General features: G+C 31.8%; 1 protein-coding gene across 1 annotated transcript in view; it reads left to right on the top strand.

Annotated features, from left to right (window-relative positions):
- The first annotated feature begins 993 nt into the window (after positions 1-993).
- The window catches only part of LOC111626852 (U2 snRNP-associated SURP motif-containing protein-like), a 224,805-nt gene continuing 206,089 nt past the window's right edge, over positions 994-19,709 (top strand). The window contains exon 1 of the mRNA XM_023370376.1: positions 994-1,092. Coding sequence (XP_023226144.1) covers positions 1,081-1,092 — 12 coding nt within the window. The 5' untranslated portion in view covers positions 994-1,080. The remainder of the gene's footprint in view (positions 1,093-19,709) is intronic.

Genomic DNA, 19,709 nt, shown 5'->3' with positions numbered 1-19,709 from the left:
CAAATTAGGACGTTTGTTATCTTGGATGAGATTTCGAATGAAAATAATTCGTTTCCATGTAATTTTATCCTTATGAACGTAAAATGAAGCCATAAAAGCAAAATAGCTCTACAGGGAACCCATATGAATTTTGATCTATCTACCAAAAGTTGCATGAACACCTTGCTAATAATAAGGAAAGCTTAAAATTTAATTAAGTTTAAAATTTAAGCTTTCTAGACCCAGTAGTTTTTCTCTAGGAGCTTCTTTAGTGCCGGAAAACAGAAAAAAAGAAAATAGAGCTTTCTTTGGCGATTTTGTCATTTTTCGATTGCTTATATTTCGGCAACCTCTTTATAGAAAAACCTGAAATTTTGCATTCTACTTAAGAAAACGATTATCTTTCGAACGAGCTATCAGACTTTCTGTAGACATCTGGGGGCGGAGTAATTGACCCCCGAAAATCGGCAACTTCTGATTCCTGTATGTATAGTCCATCGATGACTTTTTCGCCAAGTCTCGATAGTTATAATTTTAATATATTTTAAAAAATTAAAAACTACTTTTACCGATCATATTTTTCGAGAGTATGAGGTAGTGATGTGTCATCCTCACTACATACACCACTACAGTAGAACTCACACACACATACACGCGATTAAATTCCACACTCGGTTACGTTTATCGGGTTTCGGGAGGGGAAGATGTTAGAGTGGACCACTCCGTAAAATATAATTAAAATACATAAAATATTAATCGGACTTAAGCACGTCCTGAAAATTTCGGCATTCGCGTCAATTAGAAATGGACGAAATTTCAATCGAAAGATTTGAAGACAAACAAGGTNAATTGATTTTTAGCATTATTTTGAGAAATAGTTTCAGATTTTTTCATTTTTAAATTTTACCCCAGTTTTGAAGGTCTTGAAATCACCACATAGGCTGATTTGGGGATATATCTTGCATTGGTTCCTTTGAATATTTTTACTCCTTTGGGTGTAGTTTACATTTTAACACCAGAGTGTGCTAGTAGTAGTTATTGGATAATTGTTTTCATAGTGTTAAAAGTTTTAGCGAAAAAAAAAAGATTTTATAATATAAGATGAGTGGACAGGTAAATAAACGCTTTTTGATTTATCAATCTGTAATATAAAAACGTATACAAGAGTAGAGATTACTTTTATTTCTCGATTATGGGGAAAATATGTTCTTTAAGAACAAGCACAGGTTAACCCAAGAGCCATGAGATTATGTAGTAAAATGATCAATTTCACCTCTTAAATTTGAATAAATTCACCATTTATATTCACAATACAACACATTTCCTTCATAAAAATAGTATATTTATCCATCTCTTATGTTTATACACGTAAATATTCATAAATAATCCTACGTGATGTCATTAATCTTCAAATTACTGCATCTTGTCACTAGAATAAAGTAAAACAATCAGTTCTGACGTCATAAAATATGCAAATTACCAATGAAATGTTAAAAATAATCAATTGAAATTTCTATGGAACACGGTTTGACGTGTGATGAGCTTTTTATGTTTAAGAGTACGCAAATTAAAAATGACGATGAAGTTTTAAATGCCAGTTTAATTAGAATAAATCTAAGGAGGTTTAAATATTTGTTGTCTGTCGGTTTGAAGCCAATTTGAATCTTCTGTATCCATTCTCCTTCGTTTACTTATTGAGCAGAGCTCGGCGTAAGTCGGGGTGTTTTTCGTCCTTCGAAGTTGTGACTGTGCGATTGCCGAATGTAATTTTCTGCAGATGTGTGCAACTTGATGGGGACGACATGACGAAGCAGAAATTCTGAAATTTGATTAATGGGTCCAGGTATTTGAGGATTCTTGTGTAAAAATTATGGACTGATTGCCTTTCGTGTGCTGTGTGTCGATCGAGTCTCTGATTGCTGTCAGTTTTTAATTTTAGATTTGTGTATGTTTGAAAACCCACTATTTTTGTACAGTTATAGTTTTTTGTGCCATGGAGCTCGGTTTCCTTTTCCTAGAAAATATCTAGTTTCACTTATAAATTCTGTAGTTTTAATTATTTAAGAATAAAATAAACACTTTATTTCATTAAAACTAAACATAATAAACAAACGTAAGAAAGTGCAATTTATGCTAGAAATATTTTTAAACTCTTGAAATATCTGATTTCTAATAGAAAAATTTTCAAACAGCTCTAATATTAATGTTATTACAGAGACAGAGATAACTTGAGAAGAGTAGATATAACATTTAGACATAATTTGAGATATATAATCATCGCTAAACCCGATGTAATATAGCTAATCACCAAACATATGCCGTAAATCCATCGGGCTAGTTTTAAGGCTAATTACTAAATAAATTACGTAATTAATTTGGCACTAGAGGTAAGCGTTAGGCGCCATCTCTTATTAATATTAATAATTATAAATAAATTAATTAATTTATTTATAATTATTAATATTAATAAGAGATGGCGCCTAACGCTTACCTCTAGTGCCAAATTAATTACGTAATTTATTTAGTAATTAGCCTTAAAACTAGCCCGATGGATTTACGGCATATGTTTGGTGATTAGCTATAATTTGAGATTAAACATAATGTAAAAATGAAAACATATCTTAAAAAAATATTAGTTTCTTAGATATTTTATTTTTAAACATGAAGGCTGTCCAAGTGAACTGTATATGTTTATAAATTTGAGATAATCTGATTTAAGTTCACATAAACTTTATTGTATGAAAAATTTTTGATATAATATTATATATGTTGTTGACAAAAAGCAGTGTCTCCATTTCTTGTCAATATTGAATGTTCTGAATGGAATGGGGAGAGATACAGTACAAATGCAGTTCTGAATGAGGTAATTGGGATCTTAACAAAGCTGTAGACCAGTGTTTCTCAACCTCTAACGAATCGTCTCCCTCCTTCAATAAAACTGTTACATAGTATCACCCCCTTCACTACAAAATACCAATGCTGAGGGCCAAGGCTAATGCCAAATTCGTACTGCATTGAATAGACTAGTGCAGGTATGACCAACATACGGCCCATCTAATGAATTTATGTGGCCCGTGATCAATCTTTCAATATTAGCTACTGAAGTCCGAATTGCTCAATGAAAAATTCTGACGCCTAAAAAAAAAAAAAAATAAAGGTCAACAACTCACGGTGCGTTGAGAGTTAACCCTCCGTTACAAATCTCGTAAGTAGAGTGTAGAATGTTGATAAAGCATGATGATGTGAAAAATGTATCTGTAATCTCTATGTACTGTACAGTTCAGTCTCTACAGGGTGACACCACAATGAGATCTCGCACCACCTCAAAATCTTCCGAGGGCAGCTCTGGTTCGGCCTGTGGAAAAAGTTTCCTTTCCAATTCAGCCCAGGGGCAAAAACTGTTGGCCACCCCTGGACTAGTAACTAGTATAATGTTATTTGTTTAATTATTGTATGATATAATGAATAAAATATCTAATTATTCTTAATATAATGTTTTATTATATTGCCCATAAAATTGTTTTTCACCCCCCCAAAATATAAATTGTTACTAATCGCCTCCTCGATATGGAAAAGTGCCCACATGGGGGTGATATCGACCCCATTGAGAAACACTGCTGTAGACCATGTCCATAGGAACTGATTCTCTGCATGTGACCTTTTGTAAGATATAACTCCCCAAATTTTACCCTTGTTAAACACATAATTTGTTTAATGGAGTGTACAGATGCCTTTGATTGTGCTATGAAGTTAGTCAGTGCAATGGAATTTCTTGTGTTTTATGAGATTTTAGCCATATCTAGTAAGTGGAATTGATTTTTAGCATTATTTTGAGAAATAGTTTCAGATTTTTTCATTTTTAAATTTTACCCCAGTTTTGAAGGTCTTGAAATCACCACATAGGCTGATTTGGGGATATATCTTGCATTGGTTCCTTTGAATATTTTTACTCCTTTGGGTGTAGTTTACAGATCTGATAAGATTCAGAGCTGCAGTTTTACTTTTTTGTGAACGAAGGGATTCACTTGTATAATATATGCCCATAATACATTGTATTTNTATAGAAGATGCGCCACAATTTTTGACATTTTACGGAACGGGAAAGATACCCCAAACAAAGAACGACGCCCAGGGGTATATACCATCCCAATGATTGATCATAGATGGAACAGAAGCCTGATATACGTAGGATCCACTAAGCGCTCCTTAGAGGTGAGAATTAAAGAACACATGGCGGATATTCTACATGCAAGGCAAAACACCGCTCTTGCCGTCTATGCCTCGGATACGGAAATAGAACCGTTATTCAGCCAGGCCAAGGTAATCCGCACTACAAAGTACACACACCACCTTAGATGGCTAGAGGCCCTGTACATATGTATGGCTACGCTTAAAGACGACAATTGCATTAACAACAAAGACGAGATCATCCTGTCAACTGCATGGCAGGTGCTCGTAGACAAAAAGTTACGTTAATTTAGAACCAGCGAAGGGGCGCATGCGTCAATGACGCCAGCGATACGTACGAGAAAATTCGTAATGATGTTCTTTTTTCAATCAAATTTGAATGGCGTTCGCTTGGACATGTTACCTGAGGAAGAACTTAAAGTTCGAAAGCGCTAGTAATACTTCGTTTACAGAGAAGCACACCGGAAACAGGTTCATTGTACGTTGTTTTTTGATTAATATTAAAGTCAAACAGCACCTTTTGATTTGGATGATAACAAAGCATTTAATTAGTATTGCCTTTTCATGTTAAAATATGATTTTAACAGGATAAATCAACCTTTAATGTCTTTCCTTAGGGATCATTCAAATATGATGTTACCAATTTTAAGTCCTTTTTGACTATTTATGCCTTCCTGCCACATTTTGTCAGCAAAGTTTAGACATTCCATGCTGATGTTACATTGATCTACCACCCTGATATTAAAATCAAGCATTTCTGTAAAACAGATCTACAGTACATTAATTTATTCATATTTCCTGCCAAAGCAGGGCTGATAATCAAAATACTTCTGCATAATGATTTTGGTAAAAAATTAATTCAAACAGGAAAATTTTTAAGAATCTTTAGAATATCATCATTCTACTAACATCACCACTCTATCATGTCACAAAATTTTTACATATCCTCCTCCCAGTGTGGATGTCATATTTAAATGACCTCCATATGTTTGACTTTATACTTCACCTCTAGCCATACTGTTAAGAAGTCCATATATAAATGGACGCCTTAATACAGAATGAGAGGAAATACTTTACTTTTTAATCTATAAAAGAAAAGATTATTAGAGAAGAAAAGGGAACAATAATATATCAGAATATATGGGAAATTTAAATTAAAAGAACATACAGAAACTTTTTCTTTAATATTGAGGGAGAGAACAACATTAAATGTTGGTCATATTTGCAAAGTTGATCACATAGGATAAGATTTTATAGTATGTTTTCTATGTGTGCATACATAAAATATAAAAAGGATAACAAAACAAAAGCATTTGAATTTAACTAACGAAATATGCCACTTAAGAAATTACACAAACAAAGGTTCTAAACATTAAATAAATTATCTAAATTCTATGTTAATTTCTATGTTAATTCTATGTTAATTCTATGTTAATTATCTAAATTCTAAGTTAATTTAGTGAAGATGCTCATGCTTATAAATTTTCCCATAATACTACATTTATTAAAGGAGAGTTAACCCTGATCAAGACTTTGAACCCAATTAACTTTTTTTTTTGTTTGAACAGAATGAAATTAGTTGATCCTAATCAATATTCTAACAACTGGGTTGTTTTAATACCCTTTCTACAACTGAGTTAATCTTGAAACAGATTAATGACATGAATCGCAACAGTTTTCTGCTAGAATTAACAAGCAGAAAAAATTGCATCATGTTAACTTAAATCAAGCTGCATTCTGTAAAAACCCTGTATTGACCTATATTATCGTTATTCCTAGTTAACTTGATTGGAATAAATTTATCTAGATTAACTTTTGTTGTCTAAACATAGTATAAGAGTGTTCATCTCACTAGTTCAGATGGCATTCCTTGAGCATATCATAAGCAATTTAGGAGGATTCGCAAGCTTTTTGAAGCTTCATATAGAAAATGGACTGAAATGTTATACTATTGATTCAACATTGTAAGCTTTCTTGATATTTGAATTAATTTCCAACCAAAACTTTCATGTCATTAAGAGAGGAGAACAGCAAAACTGGGTGAAATATTTAAAACAAGATAAATTAGCTTTCAATATCCAGTAAGAAAAAGTAGAGATTTAGTTGAAGACATTTATTCTGTAATGCTTTTGTTGGATACTAAAGGTTGATTTATTCTATTTTAAATATTTCACTAGTTTTGTTATTCATCTCTCTGCTGTATTTGATGTAATGAAGCTGGTTAAGTAGTAATTTGAATAATAATGCTTCATTTTGAATCAGGAAGATTTAGAATGCATTAAACAGGTTGATATAGTTAAAATAACTAAATCTTTTATGTCTTCTATTTGTAGAAAAGTTATTAAGGATTTTCATGACTGTGTTTATTAAAAATTTGACAGAAAAAATAAAATAAAGCAATTACTTTTTAGTAATTGCTATATTTTATTTTTGGAAATACAGTGGAACCTCTATATTCATAATATTCAATATTCATCACATTTTGATGACTTTTATTTTTCCATATTCGTCAGTATTTTCTGTATTCGTCGTCATTCCCAACACCAGAAGCGACACAACAATCACACGCCCATGCTGATTAGCTAGCCGTGTTAGCTAGCTGTAGTTAATCAGTCTGCTTTGTGTGATTGTCGTGTGGGTTGTTGAGTTATTGAAAATAATCAATGCGAGAAACAAAGTTCCAATCGCTCCAAAGTGGCACCTAAATGTTGCTGTAGTCAACCAAAATACAATACATTCAATGATAATGTAATTGCCTACTTCAGAAAAGTTTTAAAAAGCAGACAAAAACACACAACACTGGACAAGTTCTTTATTAAATTGAGTACTACTGAATCATTGGCAAAACAGACCCCATGATCATAATTGGAATTGCCTAATGTTTTAATTGATGTCTTCTTCTAAACAATAATACTGTTCTTCCCCTATCACTGCTATATCTTTATTGTACTAAATAAATACAGTAAAGTTTTACGAACAACATAATTTTTATTCTTGTACCTTTTTTTCAGGATGGGAACGGATTAATTGAATATCAGTTTTTATTATGAAAAAAATTGTTTCTATATTCATCATATTCCATATTTGTTAGGTCCTTGGGAACACATTAATGACAAATATAGAGGTTCCACTGTATTTAAATCAGGATAAATGTTTTTGGAACTTAGCATTTCAATATTGCATCCTCATACGTATAAAATTTGAATATAAAAATTGAATTGAATTGAATAGCTTTTCTGGTTCACTGGAAAAGTTTGTTTTAAATGTGTTTGTTATTGATAAGACATGAATTTTGTTTGTTTTTTGATTCATTTAAAGCAGTGTTCCTCAACGGGGGCGATATCGCCCCTATGTGGGCATTTTTCCATGTTGAGGGGGCGATTAGTAACAATTTTTTGGGGGGCAAAAAAAATTTTCTGGGCGATATAGTAAAACATTATATTAAGAATAATTAGATATTTTATTCGTTATATCGTACAATAATTAAACAAATAACACTATACTAGTCACTAGTCTATTCAATGTAGTATGAATTTGGCGTTAGCCTTGGCCCTCGGCATCGGAATTTTGAGGTGAAGGGGGCGATACTACGTAACGGTTTTATTGAAGGGGGCGATACTACGTAACGGTTTTATTGAAGGGGGCGATACTACGTAACGGTTTTATTGAAGGGGGCGATACTACGTTGAAGGGGGGCTACGATTCGTTAGAGGTTGAGAAACACTGATTTAAAGCTTATTGTCTAATGTTAAATAGCTGTTGAGAACTTAGAGAGTCTTTAAAGGGGTTAAAGAGATTTTAAAAGTGTTGTTACAATCTAAACAGAGTATAATATTGCTTAATATTTTAATTCAGTTCATTGAGATTTAACATCTGGAACATTTTTATAGTTTTTTTTTTTAATTGATTGAAATTTAAATGTTCCAATATTAAAATTTTTATAAATAATTTTTACTTTAATTAAAAACGTTTTGCCATCTGACTTCTTCATTTTATATTTAATTTAAATGGATTAACTACATTTTTAAAAATCATTAAAATTAATGATTTCTTTTGATTTAATTTATCCATTTGAAATGAATTTATTCTCTTCTTGATTTTTATTTTGTTGTATTTTTTAGAAAAGGTTATCCATGATTTTAATATGTAATTATTTATTTTTTCTTTTAAATTTTGAGAAATTCTAAGAATGTCCTCAGAAATTTTAATTTAGTTCAGACATTCCTAAATTACCATATAACCTGTATTTTCTTTTAAACAAACACAATCTGTGGGTTAAAGATTGTTCTGTTTTAAGAAAGTTGCCACATACTTTTATTCTTTAAGAATTATACAGGTTGTTCACCAATATATTGGCCTACCAGTGGATGAATGGATAAAATCACTAAACATTGGTAGTTGGTTGCAGGTTTGCACCTCACCAACGGGCTGGCCACATGGAGTTTTTATGGGTTTTCTTCATGTGTGTAACACCTGAATAGGAACCAGTTTTCGATAAAACTCTTCTTGGAAGGCATCTATTAATACTTGGTAGATAGATAGCCCATGCATTACACTACCTTATCCCATCAACCCCACACAATTTATTGACTGGATTAAAATGCATAATAAAAAATAAACCAGAATAGATAATGCAAGATTATTTTTGCATTCAATACAACAACTAGCAACACTATTCTTGATAAACATTGTAAAAAGACTGTTAATGAGAAAGTTGTATGACCTCTCTATGTCATCATTTCTCATAACTTCAAATAACAAAGTTCTCATGTCGGCCATTTTTATTCAATTCAACTGCTTAATGTTCTGTGTGCTCCAGATTACTTTCAATAACTGCTTGAATCACAATGTCTGTATTAAGTTATATACTGAATGCACTCCATGTGTCTACAATAAGGTTCTGAAAAACTGCATACATTTTATGAGCAAGGTTGAAGTAGTTCCAAGATAAATGCCTGGTGTGCACTATTGTATAATGTTTTTAATTACTTTTCATTCAAGAAAATACAGTGAAAGCTGACACTTACCTGGATATGCTAAAATTGTTTGACATTCTTCAGTTAGAAGAAATGTAAAGTGATGTATTTTTCCAGCAAGATGGAGAACCTTCATACTATGTGTGTTCTGTTTTGCATAATGTGGATGCAAATTCTACAAATAGACTGAGTGGTGCTATTCTATGGTGTTTTTGTTTCCCTGATTTTATGTTTCTGGATTTCATTTTGTAGGAATAAGTAAAGGACAAATTATATGCAAAAACAGTGACTGACATACTTGTAGACTTCAAACATTAGACAATGGAGGGAGAGGTTGTGGCTTTAGTCTCCCAAATTATTCTCTGAAACACTTGGCAAGAAATTAACAACAGATTATATATTGTATTTGTAAAACACTCATATTAGTTTGCTAAATTTCTTAGGTGTGTATGGTTTATATTAATTATGCTGTAATTAAGTGTTAATTATGACTTACTTTAATTAAGCCATGTTAGGTGTATAATTAAATATGTTAATGCAGTCAATAAACTGTAGCCATTCTGTGGAATAGTTATGGAATTTTGTTACTAAAAAACAAATTGTTAATACATAAAACAGCATGTAACAATGAGTATATGTATTTTTCTTTTGTATTTATAGTTTTTAAAAATTATTATTGAATTTATTGACAGTTATCTCAAATTTTCAAGTAACCCAGATGACCTGGCAGTAATATATTTATATTTTAGATACTAAAATGTGTATATTATCTTACATACTGTATATGTATTACACTGATAATGATAAGTTAATAACGACATCTATCTTATAAACATATTTCTAATATTTTAGAGTTTCTTGACAAGTTCATGACTCATCATCAAAAATACAATCATTCAAAAACATCTTCAATCAGAAAAATCCATATCTTTTAATTGAAAATGTCTGTTTTTAAATTAATTTCAACAAGTTTTAATATATTATTTAATTATTAAAATCAAACAACAATAAATCTATTTCTGCTTTATTCTTTGGATTGAAATTATTAGCATATTTATCTGTAAATTTATTTAATAATCTAGTTAATATGGCAGAAACTTATAATAACAATTTGCCCATGAAGTAGTACAGTTGGTCCTTGACATAATGGACTATTTGGGGAGAGGAGTGTTTACTATTGCTAAAAACCTATTAAATAAAATGTATTTTAAAAACCTATATTACAGTAGAGTCCCAGAAACTTGAATCTTGATAACTCGACATTCTATAAAACTGTACATGTTATCTAAAAACAAAGAAATACATGTGATCTAAGTTTTACCTCTACAACTTAACTTTAGGAACAAATTAGTTATCATTCTTCACTGGTGATGATCAATAATAACACCAGTTCCACATACATGTTAACAAAGAATATAACCCTTTTTCCAAAATGCCAACTCAAAAGTAGTCACTAAATAGTTAGTATTTTTTTAAATTTAAATTTAATTACTAGTATAAATGGTCACTATTGGTACATAGTTAATACATATATGAATTTGCACATATAATAACTTTGTGAAAATTCAGCTATTTAGACTAGCATTATCCCTATGTATAAAATTCGGCATTTTTGATAACTTGTCACCTTCTCAGTCCACATTAAGTCAAGTATACCGGACTCTATAATAACAAAATTACGATGCATGGGATGTATTAAAATGCTACCGTAATGTATAGATATGAGTAAAATATAGATTAAAATTTTTGTATGAAGTAAACATTGACAAAGTTACATAGTTGACAACCACTTAACACAAACAAAGCACAAATTTCTTCTGGTTTCTCTTTGTAGGCTATTACAGGATGATTCACTTGGGACTGAACTTTTATTATGTGGAATAGCTCTATATAAAATGAAAAAATGAGCATGAAACATGAACAGAATGACAAACAGTGCTGTGGAATTGTTAGACCAAGTCCCTGTACTGGACTTTGACTAATAGAATACTACCCTGTACTTTTCTGATATTACTAATAGTAGAAAATTCCAAATATACACACATGAAATAGTCTAGTACTATTAATCTACCAGATTACAATCTTAGTATTACAACAAAAGAAAACTTGATAAACTGTGTTGTAATATTTATAAAATATATTATTTTTAAGATACTGATGAATGTTTCTTCTTTGTTTTAAAATGATAACTGATAACTTTGAGATTTTGATAACTTAAACAAACTTGTAACATTAAAAACAATTGTTTTTTAATAATATATTGAACTTTTTTTTATATTATTACTGTTTGTAATGACTATAGTCTGTTTGTGGAAAGAATTAACTCGAGAGCAACATCACACATGATGTTGTTTCAGTTAAACCAATCGACACATTCTCTAATGATGTCAGCACTTAATATGACAGGCAATGTGTGAATTTTATTTTATTTTTTGTCACTAGATGGCAGAATGACTTTTCTGTTAATTGTGGTAATTTTTTATAGCATATAAAAGCATTTAACTGTAAAGAAGCATGCATTTAACAACAGCTATGACGAACTTATGGTAGAAGAAGTGAGACATGCAATTAAAAACATGAATGAAGGCAAGGCAACTGGACCAGATGGAATTTCCATTGAACTTATTAAAAATATAGGTGATGAGGAATAGATGCATTAGCAGACTTCTTGAATAACATATACAGAAAAGGGAAGGCACCAGATGAAATGAACTAATCTATTACAGTACTATACCCAAGAAAACAGGAACTATAAAACATTGTGAACACAGAACAATTAGCTTGCTAAACCATATAAGCAAAATATTACTAAAAATCATTCACAATAGAATATATGGAAAAATTGAAAGTAACATCAATAATACTCAATTTGAATTTTGAACGGGAGTTGGCACAAGAGAAGCAATCTTTGCTCTCTCTCAAATTTCTGAAAAAACAATCTATATGAATGTCCCCATTTTTGCGTGCTTCCTGGACTATGAAAAAGCATTTGATTAGATACGGCATGATAAACTACTTGAAATACTTTGTAACCTAGGACTAGACAAAAGAGACATTAAGATCGTTAAAGATGCATATTGGAATCAGAAAACAAAAGTTAGATTGGGGAATGAAGAATCTGAATGGATTGAAGTGAAAAGAGGGGTCAGACAGGGCTGTGTACTTTCACCAATCTTATGTAATTTGTATGCTGAGTACATAATGCAGGAGGCCCTGAAAGTTAGAACAGAAGGTGTAAAGATTAATGGGATAAGCATTAACAACCTCAGATATGCAGATGACACAGTCATTCTTGCTACAACAGAAAAAGATATACAAATACTGTTAAATGAACTAGTATCAAAAAGTGAAGAAATGGAACTCACAGTAAATACAAAGAAAACTAAGACAATATGCATAAGTAAAGTTAAGTACACAATAAAGGTGAAATGCAGAGGGGAGAACCTTGAAGAAGTAGATATTTTCTGTTATTTGGGGAAAAGATTTTATTCAGACAATAATGTATCAAAGGAAATCCAAAGCAGAATTGGACATGCTAAAGACAAGTTTAACCAGATGAAACATTCTATGTGAAAAGAAACTAAATCTACAATTAAGACTGAAAATGCTAAAATGCTACATTTGGCCCATTTTGCTTTATGATGTGAGGCATGGATACTACAAAAAGATATGGAGAGGTAAATTGAGGCCTTTGAGATTTGCGCAATCAGAAGAATGTTGAAGATCAAGTGGACTAGCAGAAACACTAATGACAGGGTGTTATAGATGGCAGATACTAAAAGAGAATTAATAAAAATAATAAAGAGGAGAAAACTAGCATGCTGTGGACACATAATGAGGGGAGAAAAATATGGAATCTCCAAACTCACATTAGAAGGAAAGATTGAGGGAAGAAGATCAAGGGGAAGAAGAAGACGAGGCTGGATGGATGACCTTAAGGACTGGACAGGACTAATTAGTGAAGAAATTATTCATAAGACTCACAATAGATATTTGTGGTATTTACTGGCTGCCAACCCCCCAGGAGAAGGCACTGGCAGAAGAAGAAAATGACAAACTTCCTTGTATTCCAATACTAGAACGTGAAGCTTTCGTAACACTATAATGATGGTGATGTGTTTAACAAGTGAGGAAGAAACTGGAAGTAACTTGCCACAACTAAGCTATCAATGATTGATGCTCATTGGTTAATACCCAAGTTGATTCTTTCCATAGACAGACTATAATGTAATATAAATGTTTTTAAGTTTTATTTCAGAATATGATTTTATGATCTTGAGTTGATTATCAAAATTTGAATGTAAACTTCAATTTTTCTGATATAAACAAAGTAATACTCTTTAACTAAAGCTTTTAAAGAAATCAGTATTTATCTAAGTGTCTATTGCTTTCTGCTTTATTAGACAGAGACATTTATACTGTTCTCATTAAACTGAGTATTTCTAAAACTTTGTCTATCATCAGGGATAGAAATTACTGAAAAAACTGGATATGATATTAAAGTCTGCTTAAAAAAACTGGTATTTGATTTGAATGATATGAATTTGAAGTTTTGTAGCAATTGAATTTCATATTATAAATTTTTTTGATAATTTCTATCCTTGATGATAGGGAGAAGATCCAAAAGTATTTTTAACCCAAATACTTCTGGGTCTTCAAAAGAAAAATACAGGATTTATATTGATCAGAGAAAACCTGGTAAAGTCGGAATTTTAAGAATGGTCAGGGAATATTTTCATTTCACAGGAATAAGTATGGCTTTTTAAATAAATATTCACTACTGTAATTTAATTTGCTAGTTTTTTAAAAAATTTAAACAAGTCATTCATATCAAATCAACAAGGCTAAAACCTAAGGTATGCTCAGTAGGGTGTGGAAACCATTAAATACCATTGATGAGATACCATTACTGAAACACCAATACCAGTTTTATATGTGCATTCTGTATTTAAGAATTTTGTGACTATAAGACAAGTTTTTAGTATGGTAGCCTTCTGTAGTGTGATGTATGTGCTGTTGTGAAGCACTAATGTTTTAAGACTTTTGTATAATGTATATAAGATGCCTGTGCAAGAAATGTGATAAGTGCCTTGTCTATTCTCCATAGTTGCGTTATTTTGTGGGCTCGTTCTGAGTATTTACTAATTTTTTCGGTGAATGTATTTTGTATGTTATAAGTGTTCCAAACAGCTATGTCTATGATGTAAGGGATTTTGTTTTGTTTGTCAATGAATGCAATGTCTGGTTGATATTTTGCTGTAATTGTGGCTTGGTCATAGTTTATTTTGTATATATTACTTCCCATGATTGTCTGAGGTGTGTATTTGTAATATGGTTCCTGGGTGTGTAATGGTTTGTGTTTGTGTGCAAAATTTTGATGTACAGGGTGTCCACCATGAACCTGACACATTTGTTTTTACTGCCATATCAAAGTGCAAGTCAGTAATCAGATGTCATGCATTCCATTAGGTGGAGAAACTGTTGAAGTTGTATAGGTAATTTTGAAAACCTGCCAAAATGACTGTAGATGGTGTAGCAGTAGTCAAGTGCAAAATGGCTTCTCCACAAGAGTGGGTGCAAGTTGTGTGATGGTACGCTGAAACAAATTCCGTGATTCCAGCAGGAACCTCCACATTGGAGCCTGCACGTTCGATGTTTCCTTGACACAGTTTCCCGATTGTCAGATTGGGTGCGGTGGACTGATACCATGGCCTCCTCGATCGCTGGATATTACACTCTTAGACTTTTACTTTTGGGGATTTGTCAAGGACAAGGTTTACACCGGTATCAAAATTTGTGACCTTCAACATCTTTGTGTGCACATTCACAATGCTGTTGCTGATGTCACGCCCGAGATGCTTGAAAGAACCTGGAAGGAAATGGAGTATAGATTTGATGTTCTAAGTGCAACAAAAGGAGCTCATGTAGAGGTTCACTGATTTTTTAATAAAACTTTTTGAGTTTTTCATCATAAAATGTGCATTATTTTACATCCTGAGCAGTAGATTTTTTACAACAGTTTCAAATGTGTCAGGTTCATGGTAGACACCCTGTATTATATTTGCTATTTGGTTATGTTGATGTAAATCAGTGTTTCTCAACCTCTAACGAATCATAGCCCCCCTTCAACGTAGTATCGCCCCCTTCAATAAAACCGTTACGTAGTATCACCCCTTCACTACAAAATTTTGATGCCGAGGGACAAGGCTAATGCCAAATTCGTACTGCATTGAATAGACTAGTGACTAGTGTAATGTTATTTGTTTAATTATTGTACGATATAACGAACAAAATATCTAATTATTCTTAATATAATGTTTTACTATATCGCCCAGAAAATTTTTTTTGCCCCCCCAAAATATAAATTGTTATTGATCGCCCCCATTGAGAAACACTGATGTAAATAGTCATTATTATTATCATTATTATTAACTATTAAACTATGTAAAAAGAGTATGTGTAATGGAAAATGGTATCTATGAAGACCCCATCAGTGCCTTCCACTGAAGAAAAAAATTGAACTAAAAACCTATGAAGAACTAGTAATTTTCACACCTTAATGCTTAGGCAATGTGGAGGGCTATAAAGCTTTAAAAAATATTTTTGGAAAAATTCTTTAGTACACTTTGTTTTTGTGCCAAAACACATCTTTTTGTCAAGTATGATCAAAATTAAAAGTACAAATGGTTTTTCACATTGTTGACTGAACTTCATTGTTTTTTGTCAGAGAAATTCTGAGATTTTTATCTGGGAAACCTGGAAATGTCAGGAATTTAAATCATGAAGATGGGTAGGAACCATGAAAATATTCTAAATCTTATTTGAAGGGTATTAGAAATTATTACTTAACATTGTTGGGTGAGAATGTTTATTTTTTCTCATTTCTATACATTTCTATACAAAGCTAAAAGCAACATCTGCTATTATTCTTTCCAAACTTTTCACAAGGCTTTTAAACTCAAGCTATGTTCCAAATCAATTGTTAATTTCTAAAATAAATGTTCTTTCCAAAAAAGAGAGTTCTTTAGACCAATTGCTATTCTACCAGCCATGCTAAAAATCTTTGAAATGCTTATACAGTAGAGTCTCGAAAACTCGGCACTCGATAACCCGGCAGTCCAGATAACTCGGCCACACCCTGGCAGGGCAAAAAAATTCTTAGTTAATTAATTTTCATTATAGACAGCTTTATGCCTCAAAGTATTTTTCTGAGGTCTGTCTTATCAGGTAAATTACTGTACACAGTGTATTCTTAATTTTCATTTTCATGTAGTAAAGGCTCTATGCCTTCATAAAGGATGTACTTTTCCTTTGTTTAAGGGTATTTGGGCAGTTTATTCTCTGTTGTATTCTCAAGTAAACAATACATACAACTACAGTACAGTATTTTCTGAGGAAACACTCATACTTAGTTTTTTTAACCCCATTCTCGATAACCCGGCATTTTCACAAACTCGGCCACCCTTCGGTCCACATTAGGCTGAGTTTTTGCGACTCTACTGTATCATAAAATTTATACCCAAATTACTTCCAGAATTTCCTTCTCATCACCACTGTGGCATTCGTAATCTTTTGACCACCACTAACCTTCTTGAATCAACTTATACAGTTCTGCAAAATTTTGAGGAAAAAAATTCACTTATATAATTTATATTGACATTTCCCAAGCTTTTGACTCAATCATCCCTAATTTACTACTTAAGTTGCTAAGTGATTGTTTTGATCTAGATCCCGCCCTTTGCTGTTGGTTAAACTACTAGTCAAGACTATGTAAGATTCATAGTGGTGATTTTTTGAAATTTTTCCTTTCTCCCCTATCTGTGGCATACCACAGGGTTCTGTATTAAGCATGCTTTTTTTCTCTGCTTGTTGTTGTTAAGTTCCATCTAGTCGTCGTCGACTCCTGGTGACTTCATGGACAAGTCTTCTCCATCTTGATCTTTCCCTTGTTGTCTCTCGTAGCTAATCCAGCTTCATTTCTGTGACTTTTTCTATTTCTTCTATCCATCTTATCCGTTGCCTTCCCCTCTTCCTTCTACCTTCCACTTTTCCCAGCATAATAGTCTTCTCTAGGGAAACTTCTTTACGCATCACATGTCCAAAGTAGGTCAATTTTTGTTTTAAGATTCTTGACTCTAAGGAGAAGCTTGGCTTAATTTTTTCTAAAATTGAGATATTTGTTTTCTTTTCTGTCCATGGAACTCTAAGTAATCTTCTCCATACCCATAATTCGAATGCATCTATCATTTTTCTTTCCTTTTTCCTTAGAGTCCAGCTTTCACAGCCATATAATGTTACAGGGAAAACCATTGCTTCTACAATTCTTTTCTTAGTATGAATGGAAATGTCTTTATCTTTCATTATCTTGGTGAGATTTGCCATGGCTGTTCTGCCAAGATTAATTCTCCTCCTGATTTCTCCTTCACAACTTCCATTCCTTTCTATCTTTGAGCCCAAAAGTATGTAACTTTCTACCACTTCAATTCTTTCACCATCCACAATGAAATCTTTTAACTCTTTAGTTGACATTACTTTAGTTTTCTTTACATTTAGCTTCAAACCAAATTTAGCACTTTCTTCTTTTACCCTTATGATAATTTTTTCTAAATCTGCTTTGCTTTCTGTCAAAAGGGTGGTATCATCTGCATATCTTATATTATTAATAGTTTCGCCTCCAATCTTGATACCAATGGACTCTTCATTTGTAGTAACCATTCTCATGATATATTCAGTATATAAGTTAAACAGATATGGAGACAAAATGCAGCCTTGTCGCACCCCTTTCTCAATTTTAAAGCATTCAGTTTCTCCGTATAGAGTTCTTACTTTTGCTTCTTGTTCATTGTAAAGACTCATCAATAAAGATATAAGGTGTTCAGGAATTCCCATGCTCCTGAGTACTTTCCATAACTTGGAGTGATCCACACAATCGAAGGCTTTACTATAGTCTATAAAACAAAAGAAGGCGTCCTTCTGGTACTCTTTTGCCTTTTCTAGAATCCATCTGATGTTGCTAATTTGATCGCGAGTTCCTCTTCCCTTTCTAAATCCAGCCTGTTCCAGTGGCAATTCTCTTTCTAAATATGGCTCAATTCTCTTCTGTATTATTTTTAACAGAATCTTACTTGCATGGGGAATTAGTGCGATTGTTCTATAGTTGGAACATTCTCTTGCATTGCCATTTTTTGGGATTGGTATAAAAATGGATTGCTTCCACTCCTTTGGCCAAATCTTCTTTTCCCATATTTGTTGGCATAGCTTTGTTAGTATTTCTGTGCTTACATAGATAAATTACTAATCAATCCATTCTCTAAAATAATTGCCTGTGCATATGACATTAAAATTTTATCCAATGATCCTTCTTATGTGCAAGCTAATATCAATTCTTTATACTTCACATTTGCCAGTTATAATTTAAAAATCAATATCCATAAAACTGTTATTATATGCTTTTCCCTAATTTGCAATCCATACCACCTTTCATTATATATCGACTCCACTAAAATAAATTATGTTCAGTCTCATTGCAACCTTAGTATTATTAATATATTCAATGAAAAATTAATCTTTCATGAACATATCTCTTACATTATTAAATCACTTGCAAATAGAAGTGGCTTTATTTGGTGTTTCTGTAAAAATATTTCTTTAAAATCTGTATTCAGAACCATTTTCTTTACTAATTTTCAGTCAATAGTTGACTACTGTTTACCTATCTGGACAATAACTGCCCCATATCTGTTTCATAAGTACAATCTGAATTATATAAAGTTTATTTCCTGATATATAAATTCTGTAATCTACCCTATACTGATAACCACGATGCAGAAAGAGTTTGCCTTGGCCTTCCTAATCTTACAGATCATTTAAAATACTTTAATCGCATTTTCTGCTTTAAATATTTCAATGGTCAAATCCAAACTACTGGTTAGGTCTCTGCATTCCAATCATAAGAATCCACAATACTTTATGCTTCTTCATCCCATGCTTTCGTCTTTCTCTCTCACAAAGATCTTTTCTTTTACTGAATAGCCTCTCATATACATACTGTTGAACTGTATCTATATCGTGAGTTTAACTTTTTTAAAAATAAATGTAAATCCGTTTTGTATAATACATAATGTAATTGTTTTATTTTTCATGTTTATAATTTTTATTGTGTCTTTTATACTCTGTTAATATTTTATTGGGGATTTTTCTTTTTTCTTGTTATCAGGGGGGTGGAATCCAATCATCTCTGATATTTCCAAATGTAGTAAATAAATACATTTTTACTCTTCTAATTTACAGTGATCAGTGATAAAAGTGCTCTGATGAAGCAGTTTCTGTTAAAATAAATTAGTATATCCATGTTTTGTAAACTGATTTTGTTTTTCAATTTTAAACCTTAATTAGAAGTATATATTTTATAGACATGGATTTCTGTATTACTAAAAATATTGTATTAATTAGTAAACAGAAATTAGTAAATTTGGGTATAAGGCATGAAGCAAACGATAAAATAGACATTCAAAGTAAAAACTCATTCTCTGTTCTTGCAAGCATTACTTTGCATTCTGTACAGAA

This window comes from Centruroides sculpturatus, unplaced genomic scaffold, assembly GCF_000671375.1.
Source record: "Centruroides sculpturatus isolate CEXI.00-Female unplaced genomic scaffold, Cexi_2.0 scaffold33, whole genome shotgun sequence".
Classification (NCBI taxonomy): Eukaryota; Metazoa; Arthropoda; class Arachnida; order Scorpiones; family Buthidae; genus Centruroides; species Centruroides sculpturatus.
Note: the sequence above shows the minus strand (reverse complement) of the source record. Positions and strands in the feature narration are given on the sequence as shown.